The sequence below is a fragment of the Eumetopias jubatus genome, unplaced genomic scaffold, assembly GCF_037043125.1.
Source record: "Eumetopias jubatus isolate StellerSeaLion01/CBP00866 unplaced genomic scaffold, mEumJub1_p1.0 scaffold_2, whole genome shotgun sequence".
Classification (NCBI taxonomy): domain Eukaryota; kingdom Metazoa; phylum Chordata; class Mammalia; order Carnivora; family Otariidae; genus Eumetopias; species Eumetopias jubatus.
Genome location: NW_028274808.1, coordinates 72,886,817 through 72,911,582, shown reverse-complemented (window position 1 = coordinate 72,911,582; position 24,766 = coordinate 72,886,817). Strand labels below are relative to the sequence as shown.

General features: G+C 35.4%; 1 protein-coding gene across 1 annotated transcript in view; it reads left to right on the top strand.

The window, feature by feature from the left end:
* The window catches only part of RBM46 (RNA binding motif protein 46), a 58,536-nt gene that overhangs the window by 17,742 nt on the left and 16,028 nt on the right, over positions 1 to 24,766 (top strand). The window contains exons 3-4 of the mRNA XM_088019720.1: positions 9,001 to 9,468; positions 10,205 to 10,987. Coding sequence (XP_087875846.1) covers positions 9,001 to 9,468; positions 10,205 to 10,987 — 1,251 coding nt within the window. The remainder of the gene's footprint in view (positions 1 to 9,000; positions 9,469 to 10,204; positions 10,988 to 24,766) is intronic.

Here is a 24,766-nt window from a genome sequence, read left to right as displayed (position 1 = left end):
TGTGTGTGGGAAAAGAAAGGGGTCCAGTTTCATTCTTCTGAATGTTGTTGTCCAGTTTTCCCAACACCATTTGCTGAAGAGACTGTCTTTTTATCCATTGGATATTTTTTCCTGCTTTGTCAAAGATTAGTTGACCATATAGTTGTGGGTCCATTTCTGGATTTTCTATTTTTTTTTAAATTTTTTATTGTTATCTTAATCACCATACATTACATCATTAGTTTTTGATATAGTGTTCCATGATTCATTGTTTGTGCATAACACCCAGTGCTCCATGCAGAACGTGCCCTCTTTAATACCCATCACCAGGCCAACCCATCCTCCCACCCCCTCCCCTCCAGAACCCCCAGTTGGTTTTTCAGAGTCCATCGTCTCTCATGGTTCGTCTCCCCCTCCGATTTCCCCCCCTTCATTTTTCCCCTCCTGCTATCTTCTTCTTCTTTTTTTTTTTTTCTTAACATATATTGCATTATTTGTTTCAGTGGTACAGATTTATGATTCAACAGTCTTGCACAATTCACAGCGCTCACCATAGCACATACCCTCCCCAATGTCTATCACCCAGCCACCCCATCCCTCCCACCCCCTACCACTCCAGCAACCCTCAGGTTGTTTCCTGAGATTAAGAATTCCTCAATTCATTGAGGTCATATGATACATGTCTCTCACTGATTGACTTACTTTGCTCAGCATAACATACTCCAGCTCCATCCACGTCGTTGCAAATGGCAAGATCTCATTCCTTTTGATGACTGCATAATATTCTATTGTATATATATACCACATCTTCTTTATCCATTCATCTGTTGATGGACATCTTGGCTCTTTCCACAGTTTGGCTATTGTGGACATTGCTGCTATAAACATCGGGGTGCACGTATCCCTTCGGATCCCTACATTTGTATCTTTGGGGTAAATACCCAGTAGTGCAATTGCTGGGTCGGAGAGTAGCTCTATTTTCAACTTTTTGAGGAACCTCCATACTGTTTTCCAGAATGGTTGCACCAGCTTGCATTCCCACCAACAGTGTAGGAGGGTTCCCCTTTCTCCGCATCCCCGCCAACATCTGATGTGTATTAAAGAGGGCACGTTCTGCATGGAGCACTGGGTGTTATGCACAAACAATGAATCTTGGAACACTATATCAAAAACTAATGATGTAATGTATGGTGATTAAGATAACAATAAAAAATTAAAAAAAAAATAGAAAATCCAGAAATGGACCCACAACTATATGGTCAACTAATCTTTGACAGAATGTTTCACATTCTGACTGGTGTGAGGTGGTATCTCATTAAGGTTTTGATTTGGATTTCCCTGATGCCCAGCGATGTTGAGCACTTTTTCATGTGTCTGTTGCCCATTTGGATGTCTTTGGAAAAATGTCTGTTCATGTCTTCTGCCCATTTCTTGATTGGATTCTTTGTTCTTTGGGTGTTGAGTTTGATAAGTTCTTTATAGATTTTGAATGCTAGCCCTTTATCTGATATATCATTTGCAAATATCTTTTCCCATTCTGTCGGTTGTCTTTTGGTTTTGTGGACTGTTTCTTTTGCTGTGCAAAAGCTTTTTATCTTGACGAAGTCCCGATAGTTCATTTTTGCCCTTGCTTCCCTTGCCTTTGGCGATGTTTCTAGGAAGAAGTTGCTGCAGCTGAGGTGGAAGAGGTTGCTACCTGTGTTCTCCTCTAGGGTTTGGATGGACTCCTGTCTCACATTGAGGTCTTTCAACCATTTTGAGTCTATTTTTGTGTGTGGTGTAAGGAAATGGTCTAGTTTCATTCTTCTGCATGTGGCTGTCCAATTTTCCCAACACCATTTGTGGAAGAGACTTTTTTCCATTGGACATTCTTTCCTGCTTTGTCAAGGATTAGTTGACCATAAAGTTGAGGGTCCATTTCTGGGCTCTCTATTCTGTTCCATTGAGCCATGTGTCTGTTTTTGTGCCAGTACCATACTGTCTTGATGATGACAGCTTTGTAATAGAGCTGGAAGTCCGGAATTGTGATGCTGCCAGCTTTGGTGTTCTTTTTCAACATTCCTCTGGCTATTCGGGGTCTTTTCTGGTTCCATACAAATTTTAGGATTATTTGTTCCCTTTCTTTGAAAAAAGTGGATGATATTTGGATGGGGATTGCATTGAATGTGTAGATTGCCCTAGGTAGCATTGACATCTTTACAATATTTGTTCTTCCAGTCCATGAGCATGGAACGTTTTTCCATCTCTTTGTATCTTCCTCAATTTCTTTCATGAGTATTTTATAGTTTTCTGAGTACAGATCCTTTGCCTCTTTGGTTAGCTTTATTCCTAGGTATCTTATGGTTGTGGGTGCAATTATAAATGGGATCGACTCCTTAATTTCTCTCTCTTCTGTTGTTGGTGTATAGGAATGCCACTGATTTCTGTGCATTGATTTTCTATCCTGCCACTTTACTGAATTCCTGTATGAGTTCTAGCAGTTTTGGGGTGGAGTCTTTTGGATTTTCCACATAAAATATCATATCATCTGCAAACAGTGAGAGTTCGACCTCTTCTTTGCCGATTTGGATGCCTTTGATTTCTTGTTGTTGTCTGATTGCTATGGCTAGGACTTCTAATAGTATGTTGAATAGCAGTGGTGATAGTGGACATCCCTGCCGTGTTCCTGACCTTAGGGGGAAAGCTCTCAATTTTCCCCATTGAGAATGATACTTGCTGTGGGTTTTTCATAGATGGCTTTTATGATACTGAGGTATGTACCCTCTATCCCTATACTCTGAAGAGTTTTGATCAAGAAAGGATGCTGTACTTTGTCAGATGCTTTTTCTGCATCTAGTGAGAGGATCATATGATTCTTGTTCTTTCTTTTGTTAATGTATTGTATCACGTTGATTGATTTGTGGATGTTGAACCAACCTTGCAGCCCAGGGATAAATCCCACTTGGTCGTGGTGAATAATTCTTTTAATGTACTGTTGGATCCTATTGGCTAGTATTTTGGTGAGAATTTTGGCATCCATGTTCATCAAGGATATTGGTCTGTAGTTCTCCTTTTTGATGGGGTCTTTGGTTTGGGGATCAAGGTAATGGTGGCCTCATAAAATGAGTTTGGAAGTTTTCCTTCCATTTCTATTTTTTGGAACAGTTTCAGAAGAATAGGTATTAATTCTTCTTGAAATGGTTGGTAGAATTCCCCTGGGAAGCCACCTGGCCCTAGGCTTTTGTTTGTTGGGAGATTTTGATGACTGCTTCAATTTCCTTAGTTGTCCTAGGTCTGTTCAGGTTTTCTATTTCTTCCCGGTTCAGTTTTGATAGTTGATACATCTCTAGGAATGCATCTATTTCTTCCAGGTTATCTAATTTGCTGGCATATAGTTGCTCATATGTTCTTATAATTGTTTGTATTTCTTTGGTGTTGGTTGTGATCTCTCCTCTTTCATTCATGATTTTGTTGATTTGGGTCCTTTCTCTTTTCTTTTTGATAAGTCTGGGCAGGAGTTTATCAATCTTGTTAATTCTTTCAAGGAACAAGCTTCTAGTTTTGTTGATCTGTTCTACTGTTTTTTTGGTTTCTATTTCATTGATTTCTGCTCTGATCTTTATGATTTCTCTTCTCCTGCTGGGTTTAGGCATTATTTGCTGTTTTTTCTCTAGTTCCTATAGGTGTAGGGTTAGGTTGTATATTTGAGACCTTTCTTGTTTCTTGAGAAAGGCTTGTACTACTATATACTTTCCTCTTAGGACTGCCTTTGCTGCATCCCCAAAATTTTGAACAGTTGTGTTTTCATTTTCATTGGTTTCCATGAATTTTTTTTAATTCTTCTTTAATTTCCTGGTTGACCCCTTCATTCTTTAGTAGGATGCTCTTTAGCCTCCATGTATTTGAGTTCTTTCCGACTTTCCTGTAGGGATTGAGTTCTAGTTTCAAAGCATTGTGGTCTGAAAATATGCAGGGAATGATCCCAGTCTTTTGGTACCAGTGGAGACCTGATTTGTGACCTAGGATGTGATCTATTCTGGAGAATGTTCCATGGGCACTAGAGAAGAATGTGTATTCTGTTGCTTTGGGATGGAATGTTCTGAATATGTCTGTGAAGTCCATTTGGTCCAGTGTGTCATTTAAAGTCTTTATTTCCTTGTTGATCTTTTGCTTAGATGATCTGTCCACTTCAGTGAGGGGGGTGTTAAATTCCCCCACTATTGTATTGTTGTCAATGTGTTTCTTTGCTTTTGTTATTAATTGCCTTATATAACTGGCTGCTCCCATGTTCGGGGCATAGATATTTACAATTGTTAGATCTTCTTGTTGGATAGACCCTTTAAGTAGGATATAGTGTCCTTCCTCATCTCTTATTGCAGTCTTTGGTTTAAAATCTAATTTGTCTGGTATAAGATTGCCACCCCAGCTTTCTTTTGGTGTCCATTAGCATGGTAAATGGTTTTCCACCCCCTCACTTTCAGTCTGGGGGTGTCTTTGGGTCTAAAATGAGTCTCTTGCAGACAGCCTATCGATGGGTCTTGTTTTTTAATCTAATCTGATAGCCTGTGTGTTTTGATTGGGGCATTTAGCCCATTTACATTCAGGGTAACTATTGAAAGATATGAATTTAGTGCCTTTATATTGCCTGTAAGGTGACTGTTACTGTATATTGTCTGTGTTCCTTTTTGGTCTGTGTTGCTTTTTGGTTCTTTCTTTGCTTAGAGGACCCCTTTCAATATTTCTTGTAGGGCTGGTTTCGTGTTTGCAAATTCCTTTAGTTTTTGTTTGTCCTGGAAGCTTTTTCTCTCTCCTTCTGTGTTCAGTGAGAGCCTAGCTGGGTATAGTGTTCTTGGCTGCGTATTTTTCTCATTTAGTGCTCTAAATATATCATGCCAGTCCTTTCTGGCCTGCCAGGTGTCTGTGGATAGGCCTGTTGCCAATCTACTGTTTCTACCATTGTAGGTTACAGATCTCTCTCTTTTTTTAAAGATTTTATTTATTTATTTGAGAGAGAGAATGAGATAGAGAGCATGAGAGGTTGGAGGGTCAGAGGGAGAAGCAGACTCCCTGCTGAGCAGGGAGTCCGATGTGGGACTTGATCCCGGGACTCCAGGATTATGACCTGATCCGAAGGCAGTCGTTTAACCAACTGAGCCACCCAGGCGCCTGGTTACAGATCTCTTCTCCCAAGCTGCTTTCAGGATTTTCTCTTTGTCTCTGAGACTCGTAAGTTTTACTATTAGATGTCGGGTAGTTGACCTATTTTTATTGATTTTGAAGGGGGTTCTCTGTGCCTCCTGGATTTTGAAGCCTGTTTCCAGGCTTCAAATTCCCTAATTTGTTAGGGAAGTTCTCTGCCATCATTTGCTCCAATATACCTTTTGCCCCTCTCTTTCTTCTTCTTCTGGGATCCCAATTATTCTAATGTTGTTTCGTCTTATGGTATCGCTTATCTCTCGAATTCTGCCCTGGTGATCCAGTAGTTGTTTATCTCTCTTTTTCTCAGCTTCTTTATTTTCCATCATTTGGTCTTCTGTATCACTGGTTCTCTTTTCTGCCTCATTTATCCTAGCAGTTAGCACCCCCATTTTTCATTGTACCCTATTAATAGCCTTTTTGATTTCGACTTGGTTAGATTTTAGTTCTTTTATTTCTCGAGAAAGGGTTTCTCTAATAACTTCTATGCTTTTTTCAAGCCCAGCTAGTGTCTTTAAAATCATGATTCTGAACTCCAGGTCTGACATCATACTAATGTCTGTATTAAGTAGGTCCCTGGCAGTCGGTACTACCTCTTATTCTTTTTGTTGAGGTGATTTTTTCCGTCTTTTCATTTTGTCCAGAGGAGAACAGAAGAATGAGAGAACAAAATGTTAACAGGGTAACAACGTCCCCAGAAAATATACTCTAAACAAATCAGAAAAGACCTGAAGCTGCGGGAAAAGAAAGGGAAAGAAAGAAAAAAAAAAAAAGAAAAAAAAAAAGATTAAAACAAAAAACAGAACAAAACAAAGCAAAAAAATATGATCAGATATGATCAGGCTGGTGCATAGATCAGTGTCACACACTAGATTTTGGGTGTATTTTGGTCTGTTAGAAGAAAGTGCTTCCCAAAATTTTAAAGAAAGAAAAACTTATATATGTACAGAAATAAGGGTTGATACGATGAAGGGATGGAATATGACTGTAAAGATGAAAATTATAAAAAATTTTATAAGAGGAATTGATAAGTTGTTTGAAGAAAGAAGAGGATTTAAGAATAAAAGGGAGAGAATATGATCAGGCAGGAGATTAGAACAAAGGCATACACTAGAGATTTAGGGTATATTTTGATCTCTTAGAAGAAACTGTATCTCAAAATTTTAAAGGGAGAACAACTTATATATATATACATGTCAAAAATAAGGGTAACTACTATGAAGGGGTAGAATATGACTCTAAAAATGAAAAATGAAAATGTTTTTTAAAAAAAGGATTGATAAGATGGTTGAAAAAGGGAAAAAGAAAAATCCAAAAAAAAAAAGTTAAAAAGAATTAACTTTGACAGACTAAAGAATCATGGTTAAAAAGCCATGAATTCTATGTGCAGTATTCCCCTGGCTCTGGAGTTCTGCCTTTCTAATTGATCAGTAAACTTGGTCTTGGCTGGCTGTTCTTGCTGATCTTCTGGGGGAGGGGCCTGTTGTCATGGTTCCCAAGTGTCTTTGCTGGAGGCGGAATTGCCCCGCCCTTGCCGGTCGGGGCTAAGTAATCTCGGGTTTGCTCTCGGGAGCTTTTGTTCCCTGCAAGCTTTCCGTACAGCTTTGGAGGATGAGAGTGAAAATGGCGACCTCCCAATCTCCGCCCCGGAGGAGCCGAGAACTCGGGGCCCCGCTCCTCAGTGTGCCCCCAGAGAAAAGCAGTCAGTCACTCCCGTCTCCCCGGTCTCTGGCCGCACTCCGTGCTCACCCGGCCTGTGACCGAGTGTTTCTATCTCTGGCACCTGACTCGGTGTAGAGTCTCCAAACCCAGCAGGTCCCCGTGGTGCTCCTCCCGGGGGAGGAAGTGGGGTCTCCCCGGATCTGCCGCTTGTTGAGTCCCAGCTAGAAGAGCAGTGGCCTGACTGTGTCTGGATCACGGTTTATGGCAACCCTGAGCTGAGAGCCCGTGCCTCGGTTCCGTCTCTGCGGCCGGCTTCCCTGCTCCGATACCTGGGAGCTCTGCCGTACTCAGTCACCCCTGGTCTTTCTGTCACCTTGAGGGTTCTGAGACCACACTGTCCTGAGAGTGTTCCACCCCCAGCTTAGCCACTGGAGTGATGTCCCTCGGCGGAGCGGACTTCTAAAAGTTCCGATTTTGTGCTCCGTGGCTCTATCACTTGCCAGAAGCGGCTGACGGAGGCCCCTCCCCCGTTCTCTATCCTCCTGAATATCTCCTCGGATTCACTTCTCCGCACGTCCTGCCTTCCAGAAAGTGGTCAATTTTCTGTTCAGAGAGTTGCTGCTATTCTTTTCTTCAATCTCCTATTGAGTTCGTAGGTGTTCAGAATGGTTTTATCCCTATCCAGCTGAGTTCTTGAGACCAGACGAAATCCAGGTCTCCTACTCCTCTGCCATCTTGCCTCTTGGTTTTCTATTCTGTTCCCTTGATCTATGTGTTTATTTTTGTGCCAGTACCGTACTGTCTTGATGATTATAGCTTTGTAATATAATTTGATGTCCAGAATTGTGATGCCTTCAGCTTTTTCTTTTTCAAGATTGCTTTGGCTATTTGGGGTCTTTTGTGGTTGGTTCCATACAAATTTTAGGATTGTTATTCTAGCTCTGTGAAAAATGCTGGTGGATGGAATGCCTTAGTGGTTCAGTTGGTTAAGTGTCTGCCTTTGGCTCATGTTGTGATCCCAGAGTCCCAGGATGAAACCCCACGTTGGGCCCCCTGCTCAGTGGGGAGTCTGCTTTTGCCTCTGACCCTCCCCCTTCTCGTGCTCTCTCTCAAATAAATAAATAAAATCTTTTAAAAAAAGGAAAAATGCTGGTGGTATTTTGATAGGGATTACATGAAATGTGTAGCTTGCTTCAGGTAGTATAGACATTTTAACATTATTTGTTCTAACAATCCATGAGCATGGAATGTTTTTCCATTTCTTTGTGTCCTCTTCATTTTCTTGCATGAGCTTTCTATAGTTTTCAGAGTATAGATCTTTTACCTCTCTGGTTAGGTTTATTCCTAGGTATCCTGTGGTTTTTGGTGCAGTTGTAAATGGGATAAATTCCTTGATTTCTTTTTCTGCTTCTTTATTATTGCTTTTATATCTTCCGACTTGGCTGAATTTGTGTATTAGTTTCAGCAATTTTTGTTGGAGTCTTTCAGGTTTTCTAGTCGGGTTTATAAAGAAGTCAGGATTGGGTCTCTGGGGTAAAGAGTACTTTAGCTATTAAAGGGGAAGTTGTTTTTGGGAGGATTTTGAAAGCAATGAGTACAGAGGAGTGGTGTTTATACTAGAGGCAAACCAGACGGAAACAGCTATATAAATACGATGTCTTGCCTTTCTACTAGTAGCCAGTGTAATTGATTTGCTCAGAACCCTCCAAATAACTTTCTATTAGACGTAAAATAAAATCTTGACCTCTGGCCACAGGGACGGCAACACTGACTACCACTTTAATACTACCTCACGTATGCATTAGCTGTACAGGTCTGTGTGCTGTATGTTGTTCTAACATATAAAACACTTGCTCTTTCTTAATGATATATTTTGAAGGTTTATTCCCTCATTTTTCTTTCAGGTCTCCGCTTCAACCTCATATGCTCAGAGGTTTACCTGACCACCAAAAATACCAACTCTTCTGTGGCTTTTTCTTCATAGCACTTAATCAATCATTGTCTCTTTTCTCTATTGAATATAAGCCTTATGAGGGAAGGGTCTTCTGTTTTGTTCACTGTTGTATCCTCAACTTCTAGAATAGTGCACAGCACATAGAAGTCACACTAAATTTGTGGAATGAATGAATCATTGAATAGTGCATAGAAATATCTTACTAGAATTAGTTTATTTTTGTCTTTCAGGTTGGGAAGGTCCACCTCCACCTAGAGGCTGTGAAGTTTTTGTAGGAAAAATACCTCGTGATATGTATGAAGATGAGTTAGTTCCTGTATTTGAAAGAGCTGGAAAGATATATGAATTTCGACTTATGATGGAATTTAGTGGTGAAAATCGAGGGTATGCTTTTGTGATGTACACTACAAAAGAAGAGGCCCAATTAGCCATCAGAATTCTTAATAATTATGAGATTCGACCAGGGAAGTTTATTGGTGTGTGTGTAAGCTTGGATAATTGCAGATTATTTATTGGAGCTATTCCTAAGGAAAAGAAGAAAGAAGAAATTTTGGATGAAATGAAGAAAGTTACAGAAGGAGTTGTAGATGTCATTGTTTATCCAAGTGCAACTGATAAGAGCAAAAATCGTGGTTTTGCATTTGTTGAATATGAATCTCACAGAGCTGCTGCTATGGCTAGGAGAAAACTAATTCCAGGTAAACTTGTCCTTTTAAAGTTTATTTTTTCATATTAACCTTATTGTAAATATGGAAAAATGACAGCACCTCATAGATCAATATTTTGAAAATATATAATGCCCTTAAAGAGGTATAGAGATTTTTTGACTAAGGAAGTAAAATAAAGGGTTCTAAAAAAACAAGGAGTTGTTCTTATAAAATGAGTCATTATTTGTAATAATATACTAATTTACTGAATATATATGCTTTTATTGTGGTGGTGTTGTTTGATAAAAATCCAAAGGACAGTACCTGATTCTTCTGATAAAGGTCTTTTTTTTTTTTTTTTTTTAAGCTCTAACCCATTTTCAGAGAGAGAGAGAGAGAGAGACAGCATGAACAGGGGCGAGGGAAGGAGAGGGGCAGAGGGAGAATGAGAAGCAGGCTCCCCACCGATGCAGGGCTCCATCCCAAAACCCTGAGAACATGACCTGTGCCAAAGGCAGATGCTTAACTGACTGAGCCACCCAGGCACCCTGATAAAAGTCTATTTTTGAAATGTATTTTGTTGACTCTTGAAATGAATTCCACTGTAAGTTCTGGCTGGGTTTGCCTTAGTATAAACTTTCATGGAAGTTTTCATGTGAGAAACTAGTGTTTAACCAAATACACTGATAGGTATTTGAGTTCTTGCTTCTTTGGAGAAAGTTTTACTTAATAGTTTTTGACTTTTAGTTGTTTTAATTGTCTTCAGGTTAATTTATTTTTTTTACAGGTACATTCCAACTATGGGGCCATACCATTCAGGTAGATTGGGCTGACCCGGAGAAAGAGGTTGATGAGGAAACCATGCAGAGAGTTAAAGTTCTCTATGTAAGAAATTTAATGATCTCAACTACAGAGGAAACTATTAAAGCAGAATTCAACAAATTCAAACCTGGTGCAGTTGAACGAGTAAAGAAACTTAGAGATTATGCTTTTGTTCACTTTTTCAACCGAGAAGATGCAGTGGCTGCTATGTCTGTTATGAATGGAAAATGCATTGATGGAGCAAGTATTGAGGTAACACTGGCAAAACCAGTAAATAAAGAAAACACTTGGAGGCAGCATCTTAATGGTCAGATTAGCCCTAATTCTGAAAACCTGATTGTGTTTGCTAACAAGGAAGAGAGCCACCCAAAAACTCTAGGCAAACTGCCAACTCTTCCAGCTCGTCTCAATGGTCAGCATAGCCCAAGCCCCCCTGAAATTGAAAGATGCACTTATCCATTTTTTCCTGGAACAAAGCTTACTCCAATTAGTATGTATTCTTTAAAATCCAATCATTTCAATTCTGCGGTAATGCATTTGGATTATTACTGCAACAAAAATAATTGGGCACCACCAGAATATTATTTATATTCAACAACAAGTCAAGATGGGAAAGTACTCTTGGTATATAAAATTGTTATTCCTGCTATTGCAAATGGATCCCAGAGTTACTTTATGCCAGACAAACTGTGTACTACATTAGAAGATGCAAAGGAACTGGCAGCCCAGTTTACATTACTTCATTTGGGTAAGTTTAAAAATACTTTAAATAATTATTGTAGAATATGAAACTAGGAAGTACAATTATTATAAATTACTTTGTATTCGTGGTATTTAACATAAATTTTACCTCAATTTTATGAATTCATGGAAAGTTTTGTTGAGACTTTTCTCTTGTATAATCTTCCTGTATTTAGCTTTTTAAACATTACTTAGGGGAAAATTTGGTTTTGATTTACTCTTACAGAGTACATGATCTTATTTCATTAATTTATTGTTTTTGTAATGAGTAATCCTCATTTAATAATTTCTATGTAAGTTATAGGATGTTACTTAAACCAATTTGTAACAGCGTCCCTGCATCTTTGGTGAAGTCTACACAGTAATCATTTTGGGGGACAGCAGTAGGGAGTTGGTAAAATCAGAGGTATTTCAGATGGGTTATGTGTAGACACAGCCTTATGCTCACCAATCTGGAAATTTGTCATTATTACTCATAAAAGACATAAAGCATCACTAAGAGATGTTTATGACCATTCTCTTCTTTAATTTCATGCTTTTAAAAAAGTAAGTTTCTCTAATGCCTTTGAGGGATAGTTAAAAAGGCTTTGGTAACAAAATAGTTTGCATTGTGAAGGAAGAGATGCAATATCACTCTGATATTTCTTTTGTTTTTTATTATGTTAGCCTCCCCCCACCACCACTTTTTCCCAGTTTTTTAATGCAGCTATAAATGGCAGTTGGTGATTATTTTGTGCCCCAAATGATAGTTATTAGAAGAATAGTGGTTTCTTGAAAATAACAATAAAAAGGAAGAGTCCCCAAGAAGGATCATAATTGTTTCTTAATTATAATTGTCAAATTCTTAGCTTAACATTGATTTGTTATATGGTTGCAGAACCATACTACTGAAGCTTATGTCTATTTAAAATTGATACTCTCAAATTTGTTAAAAAGAAAGCAGTCTAAAAGGAAGACCATTGTCAAGGGGAGAGGGAATTTTATACATTGTATAGATGTATTTTATACAGTGCTTATCCATCATAACCACTCCCACAGTATGCATATTTTTAGGAGATTCTGATCATTAGAATTTTAGGCCTGAAGGTAGGATTTCTTTCAAAAAAACTTTTTGGTAGTATCTTCAATTATTAGTTGGAAACATTTGGGAATTTTACAGTCATTGAAATTAATAAATTCTTAGGTATGATTTTCATTAATGCACAAAAGAGAAGCCTTCCATTTTTTCTTTAAATAAAGACAAGTTAAAGAAAAATTGCAATAACAGTGAATAATTCAAATTAGGGCTCTTAGAAAAAATGGATCAAATTATTTTTTTGGAGTGGAATACAGGTAATTAGTTGCTAAGCAAGATTTTCTCAAGATACTTGTATCTGATCTAACATAGTAATGCTGAAACATATTTCTACTCAGTTTCCTTACAAATTTAACTGGGCTTAAATTTCCAAGCTTCTTAAAATACAGTCTTAGTTTATGTCAGATTTTCTATTTAGACATGATATGCCCATCTGGCCCATAAAGAAGATCAGATGTTATATGGAACCAGAGGTTTTTCATCAGCTTTTAATTCTATTATTAAGATGGTTTTTACTTGAGTCCTAGGACCATAGTTAATTTGTATTGACCTTATAGTTCCCCAAGAGAACCCTTGTTCAGGTATAGTATTCCCAACTTGATTTTGTTATTTAGGGATGAAATTAGCTTCAATAAATGAAATACTTAAGAGGGCACAGTTTGCTTTAGTCATCTATTTCAGATTTATAAAAGCGCCTTATAATAAAACAATGGACAATTTGTGTTTCATATATTTTCTCAGTTTCTAATTACCATCAGGGAGAATACCTAAGATCCAAATATAAGCCAAAAATTTTAATTAAACACTAGGGCTTGTTTGGATGCACTACAGGAGGCTTGAGGCCTTGTCTACAGGAAGTAACATAAAAATCCTTACTGCAATTGACTAGAAATGTCAGTGAAGGTTGAGTAGAGGCTGCTGAGGAGAAGGAGGGATAGATTTTAAGGAAGTATAAGAATCAGAAATCGGGGGTCTAGAAATCTTTGATCAGAAAACAAATGCCTGACCTTTGGGGGTTATTAAAGTATGGCAGGAACTATAGATGGCCAGGAGGTTACATGTTGCTTTTTGGGAGATTAAGATATATATATAGATTGAATATTGTTGTGGCAGTATTCTGGTTTGCTTTTTACTTCTGTTAATATTGGAGTCTCTGGGCTTTAAAAAGTTGATGCCTTTTTAGGTGCAGATCTAAAGGTTGCAAGGTTTTATTCGGTGGTTTAAGGATTGAGATCAGTTGGTGGTAGTGGTGTGTTCTTAGAGGGGAAAGAGTGGTGTACTCTCAAAACTTCTATCCTGCTAAATATTTACATGCTGCAAGCATTGGATTTTTCTGAGATCTTGAGAGGTTGTTATTGGTTCCTGGAGTCTCTCAAATAGAGTTCATTAAATATTAAATCATCTTTTGTCTCTGTTTTCTAAAGATTTTGAATGTACCTCTCTAGATAGTGAATTTAACTATGATTTTAAAATGTTTTCTTTGGGTGTAGTAATTTTTTTCTTTTTTAAGTTTGTTTTGATACTCTTCTGTTAACCCTTTCAGTTTGATGCTATTTTGAGCACTATTATCCAGTCTTACCTTGATGATCTTTAACTATTATATGTGATATAGTCATTTACCTTTTTATTTCAGAGTCCTTTAAGAATGTACTTTTAATATCCACATTGTTTTGGTGTTACCATGCCCATTTTTCGAGTTTGAAAAATAAAAAAGTTAGACTTTAGTTAAAGGATTATCATTGGTGTTATGAGGAAAACAAAACGAGTACTAGAGATCAGAGAATTTTACTTCTAGTGACCATTTAATGCTCTTAGCAGAACCCCAAAAGTTCTTGGTGGGTATTACTTTAAAATCAATTTTTAAAAAATTTGGGTTTTTTGGTCCCATTTAAGGTGAACTCTGTTTTAAGCAAAATATCCCTAATAGAAGAAGCTAAAAGTTGGGATTAATGCCAAAATTGAACCCCCTTTTTTTTTTTTTTTTTTTGCTTCAACGTTGGAGACTGTCTTCATCTTCGTAATGTCTGAGAATGATCTCCCTAACCTCACTGGAAACTGATCACCCAGCCAACGGGATAAGAAATGTCACCTGTTTCTATTTAGGCACCTATAATATGTGGGATACTTAGTGGGTTTAATACGTAGAATACATACTTGTGGGTTAAGAGATAGATAGGTTCTATGCTAAGTATTTGATGTATGAAGATATTGTGGGTCATTCAGTATCATATATCTTTAAGTATTTTCTATTTCATAATTTTGTATTTGTTTAATAATGGATCAGACTATCAGTGTGAATAATCTTGCTTTTCCTAAAATTTGCCTCTGTTTTGAATATGGGCCTTCCAATTTTGCCACTGCTTTCCCATGGAGGGTTCTTCACCACATAGGAGTGGGATAAGCAAAATCAAGGAGATAAAGGAAGGTCCTGGAGAATTATAGTTTTGAAGAAAGAAAGTCCTGGAGAATACTTACTGGAAGGAGGGAGGTAGCCTCAAGTGTGTATTGACAGTTCACCTTGTTATATAATTTATTAATAACTAATTGAAGGCAAGGCATTTCTTTTCTTATTTCTATGTTTGTGTAATACTGACACAAGTGGCAGTTTTTTGCTTGTATGAACCACACAAAGCTTTCAAACAGAAGTAAAGAACCTCTGTCACAGACCAGCTTGTACCATTGATTTAATTTCATCTGACTTGTATTCTATTGTTTTGGCTATGACTGATGAAGTTTGTTAAAGAACAGATTTTCTTGAATGCCCCTCATGTGCTGAGTATACTTTTGTAGCATTCAGGAGTTAAATATAAATAAAACTTTGTTTTTGGTCTTAAGGAGTCATGATCTACTGAAGAAGGCAGAGACAAACTTCAGAAGTTTTGAGAGTACAAAGAAAGGGCACACCTCGGGCGCCTGGGTGGCTCAGTTGGTTGGGCGACTGCCTTCGGCTCAGGTCATGATCCTGGAGTCCTGGGATCGAGTCCCACATCGGGCTCCCTGCTCAGCGGGGAGTCTGCTTCTCCCTCTGACCTTCCCCTCTCTCATGTGCTCTCTCTCTCTCTCTCTCATTCTCTCTCTCAAATAAATAAATAAAATCTTTAAAAAAAAAAAAGGGCACACCTCCCACCTGATTTGAGTTGTAAATCTTGAGGAGAGTTTATGGGCAGAGAGGCACAATGTGAGCAAATACCTGCTAGAAAAATAGCATGTTGGGGGGTTAATGGCAAACGGTTGTGTATAGTGTTTGCTTTGGTGATTTCAGTCAGATTTTAAGGATTAGAAATTGAAACGATGTGGACATTAGTTAATTGAAATTTCATCAGTTTTGCTTTTTAAAACTTTGCAAGTTTTTTTTTTTTTTTTTTAGTACAACTATGTTGGCTTTAGTTGCTTTTCTTCTGAGCATGTGATTTTTTTCTGGATGAATCCATCCTAATTTGTGTGGACTATTTTATGTGTCATCTTTCTACTAGCTCATGTAATTGAAAAGTATTCATTTTGTGGCTGACTTGCATATTGCTTCTCATATTTGACTTTGTAATGATATACTCATTAGAATTTTTAATATTTTCTGGTCATAGAGTGGTAAAATATTTAGATATATATTCTAAGCATGATAGCCATATCTTTACTATTCCTTTAATATCATTAAAATTAGGTTCTGATTTTTCTACCACTTGTAATTTGGTTGAAAGTTATAAAATAGAAGACAATAGGATGAAAGTAAAACTTCTGAGAAGTTTGAATCTGAAAAATAATTGGTGCTTTTTTTCTTACGAGCTATCATTATTTCCAGATTGATGGGCAGAAATGCAAAAATAAAATTTTGATTTAAAAAATTTGCTAACAAATTGCTTTGAAACAGAGAAACTTTTTTTTTTTAATTTAGGAAATAATTTTGGGAGACAAGCTAAATATAAATGGTTGTATCATTACGAAATTTATTATAAATAATTAAAAGAAAAATCATGCTTTTAGAAAGTTATTTTTTCCAGTTTTAATTACAGACCTAACTTTGATGATACTATTTCAAATTGATGTTTTAAAGAAAAATAATTTGCTGAATTTGCTTTAAAATTTGCCTAGTTAAATAAGAAGTAGGAGTAGCATCAACATGTGTACATTAATTTGTTTTCATATGACCAAATAATGAGATGAAAATTCCATTAACTCAACTATGTGTCTTTGACCCTCCAGAGGGCCCAGTGCTGATGAAAATGTATTTTTGTTCCTCTTGAAACATACTATTTTTTCCTGCAATATCATCATCTTGTATTCATAATTCTTATTAATACTTTTAATGAACCATAATTATCATGGAGTTAGAATGTGAGAGAAGCAACTTATTTAACACAGAGTATTGCGTGAAAATATAAGGACCTGTAGCCTCAACCACCAACAAACCGTGACTTTGGATGACAAATGAATCATTCACTCTTTGTGCACCTCCATGCCTTCACCTCTAAAATATCAGGGTTTTTACTTGGTGAGCTTTAAGGATTCCTCTATCCCCCCAACTTATGGTTTTGTTTAAAATACAGTAAAAAATCTTATGAAGGACCAGAAATAATATTTGAATTTTTTATATATACCAAAACATATATTTGAATTCAAATAGTTTAAAACCAAGAGCTGCTTTTGTAAGAATTAACTATCAGTTTAATATCCCTTTCTTTATATAATTGAAAGCTTTTATCTGTCTACTTAACGGCAGAGCAGTTGGTAAAAAAAAAGAGAGTCACCTATTTTATTTGCATGAAGACAAGTAATTGCTTTTTGGTTATTTCCTTCCCTGAATTTTTTCAGTTAAATATAATCAAAACGAAGATTTTATAAAACAGCCTAATTACTTAAAAGTTTGGAAATTTGTTTTCTTTTATAACAGAGAATCTAGGAAAATAATGATATGTATTAAAACATATCATGTGACCAGTATTTATTCCATAGTTATGTTATTAACTGGCTAATGTGATCTGTGATTTCATTTGCTTTATATATTTAATCACGTTTGATCCCTTTTTCTTTCGTATCTTTGGTTAATACATTCCTAAAATACTCGTTCTAATACACATTTTAACAGTAGCTACTGCTTTATTTTTAAATTTAATATCTGATTTTGTCATTTCATATTTAAAAAATAATGGGTTGTAAATTTTCCCCTCTTGTATCAAATGCCACAATAAATTTTGCATGTATACTCTGTTCTTCGATGTCAGCAGCAGTTTATAATTTTGCCACATGATGTCCTCTAAATATATTTTTTTAGTGTGGCTTTGAAAGGAATTTCAATGTTATATTGATATTTCTCTCCTTTGTGGCTTATTTTTGTTTGGGGGGGGTGGTTAGAATTAGCAAAATCTATATGAAAAGCTGCATTAGTCTTCTGCCTGTCATGCCCTTATTTCTGTTTCCTATTTAAAATTTAGTAGACAATAATTACTTATGCTATAGCAATACAATTTAGTGAGCAGACTAGTGAATGGAGACAAAATGTTTTGGAAAGATGGTTTTACTGTGATGATTTTATTCAAGTAATTATCTGTGCTTTTATTAACTACTTTAAAATTATTCAGTGTCAGTTGCTTACAAGGCCATTTGAATAGATTAAATACAGTATCTACTTTTATTAGTTAATTTCAGATATATCGTATACTGTAGAGCAATTTCCTCTGTTTTAGAGTAATACATCCTCTATGTAAGACATGGTAGTGTACTACCTCCAAGAATGGTGCTCTTACTTCTGGGGATTCAAAACAAAAGAAAACAAGATAAAAAAACTTTAGTCCCCCCATCTAATTAGAAGTTTTAAATCACCAGAATATTAATAAGTACTCTGATTTCCTTGCTCCCTAAATTTGTAGTATATGCCTAAAGATATGCTAGTTACATGTGAGCCATTATTTATCTCATAGTAAGTGACATTTGAACTATAAAAATGACTTATATATAGGTTTTTATATATATATATTACATAATATAGTTCAAATTTTAAGAAAGTGATTTGTCTATATACCTTCCTGCATTGTTTTGATTTGCTAAATATCATCTGTATACCACACTGATAATGAATTCTATAATTGTATCTATAACTTTAGGTTAAAAAGTAAATAGGAATGCAATTATTAGAAAACAATCTGTTGTATTGCCTGATAATTTGGTGAGTGTACTCTGAAATGTCTCTTTTGTTTTGTGTTTAAACAGCATAGCTTGATTTTTATACGCAGAGTAACTCAAGGGATTTGCATTTGAGTAAACTTGAATAAATAAAAAAAGTATAAACTAGGATGTACAATTCCAGCTTCCTTATACAGTAGGTATCTATGTTGACCGTTACTTTTTCTCTTGCACATTTTGATTTTCTTTCATTATGTTTCCTAGAAGGGGTATTATTACTAGAAATACTTTACTTTTTTAACTTTTTTTTCTGTAATCCTGTTTTTTTTTTTTTTTAAGATTTCATTTATTTATTTGACAGAGGGAGACACAGGGAGAGAGGGAACACAAGCAGAGGGAGTGGGAGAGGGAAAAGCAGGCTCCCCGCTGAGCCAGGAGCCCAATGTGCAGCTCCATTGCAAGACCCTGGGATCATGACCTGAGCCAAAGGCAGACGCTTAATGACTGAGCCACCCAGGCGCCCTTGTAATCCTGTTTTGTATGTAGATTTTTGTAAGAGTGACCAGTGCAAGCCCATTAACTTAGTATTTTTTCTTGTTACCTTTGTTTTCATAATGCGTTTTTCAGTCTGCTTGTTTACTGGACAGGTTATGGGATAAACAAATCACTTTGCAGCTTTTGTGCCATTATATGTGTATGGCTTTTTTTTTCTTCCACTGCTGTGTTAATTTTTGGTTCAAGAATGACCAAATCAGCAGTTACGAATTTATGAAAATTATAGATTATTTTGGGCACAGAATTTATAAGATTCCAAGTGAGCCATTATTAATCTTTGGAAAAAATGTTTAAAGTTATATTCTGCACTAAAATGTTAATAATTTTTACCAAAAGTAAAAAACTAATTCAAGCAGGGACATGTTTATTAATTTAAATGATTCTTACCTGTGTGTATTGTATCTCCATGTTTCCTTGAGCTCTCACAAATCAAGTTTCCTTGAGTGATTAAGAATCCCTTAGGGATACCTTGGTATGAAATTTAGCTTTATTAAGTATGGAAATAGTGATGATACTAGAGCATTGGAAAGCTATTCCTTTTCTCTTAAGAACTAGAGGGAAAAAGGAGATACTAAGCAAAAGTAGGATTACTTGTCTCATGAAAGCACTCTCCTAACTTCTGAGGGGGATTTACAAATATGAAATAGTCATAATTGGTTTTCCTTTTTCATTTCTTAAATTTTTATCCTATGATTTACTTAGTAGTAGACAAGATTTTTTAGCTTCTTGTATTGCAGTGCATTTAGGATATCTGTACTTTTTCTGTTCTTTTTGTAATTATCTACTTTTATTTATGTACCAGTGTTTTTTAAAAACTTCACTTCTCTTGGTTTTTAAAAACCTTGGTACTTTATTTTTACTTATTTATTTATTTGTATTTATTGTAGTTCATGTGCAAACAAGAAGGAGTTGCTACATTAGTGAACATTATTTGGGGAGGGAGATGGACAAGCTTTTTCATCAGTCCTCTCAGGCTTCAGAAAGTAGATTGGTGATGTCAGGCACTCTTTTATTTAAACTGGTAACTAAGGGAATGATTCCATTGCCTTAAGATTTTAAATGAATTTTCAGGTAATTTTTATTTTCATTTCCTTCAATGACAAGAAAAATTTCACTTCCTTTTCTATGACAAGAAAAATTCTATAGTCAACTCCCAAATATTTATGTTTAGATATGAGGTATGACTAAACCAAAACTTAATAATCCAAGTATAATTGGCTTATTTATTTAATTATATTTATTTATCCCAGGATGCTGTTTACATGTATGGTTCATCAATTCAGGGACTTTACATACATTCTAAAGCCCTGTTATAAAACCCAACTTAGGAAAAGTTGGAAACTTCTCCTCAGCTCAGTTTCCTGTTGGGGAGGATGGCATTATCTCATGCTGGTGAAGTGCATGGACTTAAGTAGAATATTCATCGTCCCTCTATCTTTTCTCTTTTTTTTTTTTTGCTGGTAATGGACAGATTATTCACTTTAATCCTTACTTCATTCTATGAAAGATATGAAGTGGATTATTAAAAATGTATAAAATACAAAAGGATTCAAATTTTAAAGATTTATTTATTTTAGAGAGAGAGAGAGCACACACGAGCTAGGGAGGGGCAGAGTTGGAGAAGAGAGAATCTCAAGCAGACTCCCCGGTGAGCAGGGAGCCTGACTTGGGGCTTGATTCCCATGACCCTGAGATCCTGAGATCCTGAGATCCTGAGATCCTGACCTGAGCCGAAATCAAGAGTCAGATGCTAAACTGACTGAGCTATCCAGGCACCCCAAGATTCAAATTTTAAATTGAAAGAATTGAAGCAATGGGAAATTATGAGTAGGAAAATAAAGCCAAGCAAAACTAAACAACTTATTGTTTAGGGATATATGAATATGTGGCAAAACCATAGAGAAAAGCAAGGGAATGATTAACACCTAAAAATTAGGATCATGATTTCTTTAAGGGTTAGAAGGAGAAATTGGAAAGGATGCAAGAGAGACTTCTAAGTTATTGATAATTTTCTGTTTCTAAGCCTGGGGGGTGAGTACATATTTTTATTTTGTAAATAATGTAACTGTACATTTATATTTTATATATTCTTTTTGTATAACATACTTCTATGATTAAGTAAATAAGCTGGCAAAAAATGAAAGTTAGCCAACCAGCCAAGAGTTAAGAACTTGAATTATTTTATCAAAATTAGAGTGAGTTGTACTCTAGAGATTCTCAAATTCATATAATTCAGAGTAATATAGGAAAGTTGTGTTGTTTCCAGACCAAATATTTTTATCCTGCTCAGACTATATGTGAAATGTTTTGTTTTCTTTTGGGCACTAGGGTTTGTTTAATTCTTGACAACTAGGGAGGACTTGGAAACTCTAATGCGAAGTAGGACAGTGAACAACTGAAGAATTTGGGGCTTTTTAGTCCATAAATACTGATATTTACAGGGGAAATACGATTGCTGCCTTCAAGTGTTTGAAGAGCTGGCACATAGGAAAAAGACTTTAATATGAAGTCCAGGGGTTAGAATTAGGTCTAATAGAGGAAAATTTGGGGGGGGGGTGCATATTATGATTTAATACAACCCAGAACCATGTAAGTGTTTAAAGTACTAAAAGCTCTATTTCACTCAGTTAAAAAAGAAAAAAAATTAACTTTTGTTTTAAATCTGTTTATACTGTTAAAGAAATGTATGGGAAAAGGAAAGACTATTTTCTTTATTTACTATACTATTATAACTCCGAATTATCTTCCATAACATCACTTAGAGTAGATTAGCCTTGCTGTTTTGAAGCCCTCTGAAAAATGTGCTTTTTGAAACTTTAACGTAAGAAAAGTTTGGTTTTGGCGTTTTTATTCTCATATGAATAACCCTTTTGTTTATTATTCACTCCTTTAGGCTTTCTGTTCTCCTTTTTGGTTTATTAACTGGCAGCTGATTGATTGTTAATCCTTGTTAATATGTGTGTTCATTCAATAAATACTTACTGAACACTGTACTTTGTCTATAAAGTCCTGAGGATCTGTAGTGAATCAGACCCAGTTGCTGCCTTCATAGGGTTTACCTTCTATGAGGAAGATACTCAGTTACAGTTCTGATAAACGCTCTGAAGAGGTACAGGGTGTCTGAGAATATGTAACTGGATGACCCGACCTAATCTGAGATGAGAGGGTCAGGGTCAGGAAATAGTATATTGCATTTAGAAAGAATTTCAGCAAAATGAAATTCAGTACTTTAAATTTAGTATAGCATATAGGCTTCATAGACTAAAAGAGCATGGCATTCAGAGCCAGACTTCCTGAGTTCATATCCCAGCTTCATTACTTATTTGGAAAATTATTTTAACCTCTTTGTTCTTTAGTTTCCTCATCTGTAAAATGGGACTGTTAACAGTATTTATGTCGTAGGGTAATGGTATATATTAAATGAGTTAAAATGTTAAAAGGCCCACAGTAGTGCCTTTTGTATATAAAAATATGCCATAAAAGTATTGAAAAATAACATTTACTCAGAAACCAAATCTAAGAAAATGGTTTCTAATCATTTATAATAATGAATATTATTGGTAATAATAATAAAGATTCTCTGAACACTTCTATAGGTACTATGCTAAATGCCTTTATATAACACATTATTCTGACACTTCCTTGAGGTAAATATTACTTTAATGTCTACACTTTTTTTTGGTAACAAATGAAGAAACTGAGCCTTTAGGAAATTAAATAGTTTGTCCAGAATCCCCCAGTTAGCGAAGAGGCTGTATGCTCTTCACTGCTGGTCTTTGTAATGTCACGTGATTCAAGTGAAAAACTGACCTGAGTTTTTCACTTGAAATGTTAAACATTTGATAACAAACTGTGAACTTGTAGGATATTATTGGCCAGTTATTCTTCTAAAAATTAAAATAGAAGGAGATGGGTCTTTGTTCCATGCTTTACATCCTTTTCAGAGACAGTTTATCTTTACCAGTCCTACAAGCCCATATATCAGACCACTTCAGTGTACTGTGGACCTAGGACATCTGTCGCAAACCCAAATGAATCATTCTAAATTACAGAGATCTTGTGAACCTATTTTGTTTACAAGGTAACTTTGGGATTTTTAAGTTTAGGATGAACACTGACAACCAGTAGCGTATGTGTCAAGGGGCCAGATGATGTTTTTTTTCCTCTATCAGATGCTAGACAGAATTTCAAATAGGCAGAGTTTGTTTATATCTATTTCATGGTCTCCTGTTGTTTGGTACTCTCATTTGCTCTCTGATTATACTCAAAACATCTCAAATACATAATTCAACCATATAAATTTCACTCCAGTTGTATCTATGTTTTTTCATTGTTATTTCCTTGCTCAGGCGCCAGCAGTGGCTTGCTATTGTGGTATGATCAGGTCCTCTGAAATCCACATTTTCTTGTTCAGAATACTCTGCTGGTTTCCCCATCTTACCTAACCATAGACAAGTACCTCTTGTTTTGATCATCTGAATTTATCATGCTCATTGGCACTTCCAGGCTTTTCTTAGTGTTGTTCACTCTGCTTGGAATATTCTTCTACTTACTTTCTTTTACTTAATCTCTCATATTAAGCTTTTCTTAAACATAGTAACTGCTGAGGATGACTTGTTCTTTATAATATTACTCAACAATATAATAATTTTTATATTACTGTTTATTTACTATTATAAAATTTTTGATCCCTCGGATTGTAAAGCCAAGGGACTTTGTACGTGTTTTTTTTAGTTGTTATTATTATTTACTGCTTTTATATAGTTTAGTACTGTTTCCTTTAATATTTAGCATATAGTGCTTTTCAAATAATTGAAAATTATCAACATGCTCTAGGATTAAAAGATAAAGATTCTTAGGAAAGATAAAGACTGTGCTTTGAGGAGGGAGTGAAAAAAAGTGCTATTGGAAAAGAAATATCTGAGATATGGAGTTGGTAGGTACAAACACAGAACAATTACCTTATGAATGGTGGTTAACAGGATGATATATACTTATATTTCAATTAAGTAGAAATTACAAGTATATAGTTTTTAAAATGCTGATGAAATGAGCATTTCAAAATAGTGAAATCCTTGAAATATAGACGAGTCATGGATTATTTTATATTAAAGATGTTTATGTTATATATATATGTATATATAAATGAAATTTGGATAGTGGAAGAATAGGAGATTTTGATTGTAGTATGGAATATAATGGATCATGTTACATACAGTTTTATAATTTTATTAACCATTATGATAACTTAAGTTTGTTACATAAGCCATAGTTATATTTAGTGCCATCTATAACGTGTTAAGACTTCACAAATGGAAAATAATTGGCAATAGCTTATTTATTGTATGTTATTTCTAAACTTATTATATTAGCTTTCATTTCTTCTTCATTCTAAACAGGTATAGACTAAGAAGATGGAGTTCTTTCAGGTTAGTTTTCTAAAGGCAGGAAAAACCCTGAAAACTCAGGTTACTAATATAGAAGTTGGAATATACTCGAATCCTGTGCATTCAGTTATTTTTTGTTTTGAAAAGAAGAAAGAGCAGTATGCCATACCTGAAAGTCTGAAACACAGTTCTTCATTTTTCGTACCAGTTACTTAAAAATTTATATGGAATTCTTCTTCAAACTAAAAACCTGTGAAATTTTCTTCAAAGATACACAGTATGCTTATACAATTATTTTTAAGTGACTTTTAAAAAATTTTTTTTAAATTTTATTTTATTATGTTAGTTACCATACATTATATCATTAGTTTTTGATGTACTGTTATTTATAGAACAATTCATATCTGCAGTGTTAGGTCTTAGTGGATATAATGAAAATAAATACCCTAATTAGTAAGAATTTTACCTAGTTTATCTTTTTTTTTTGGCTTTTATTCCTACATAACAGAAGACTAAAAATAACGTTATCTAATGATTGTAGTTTTATAGAAAACAAGATCCTGTTTCTGATCTTTGAAGTTTAATGTATCCTATTCTTATTCTTGACTTTTTGACATGCCTTTTCTTTTCTCTAGCTTTTCCCTTGTGTCTGGAT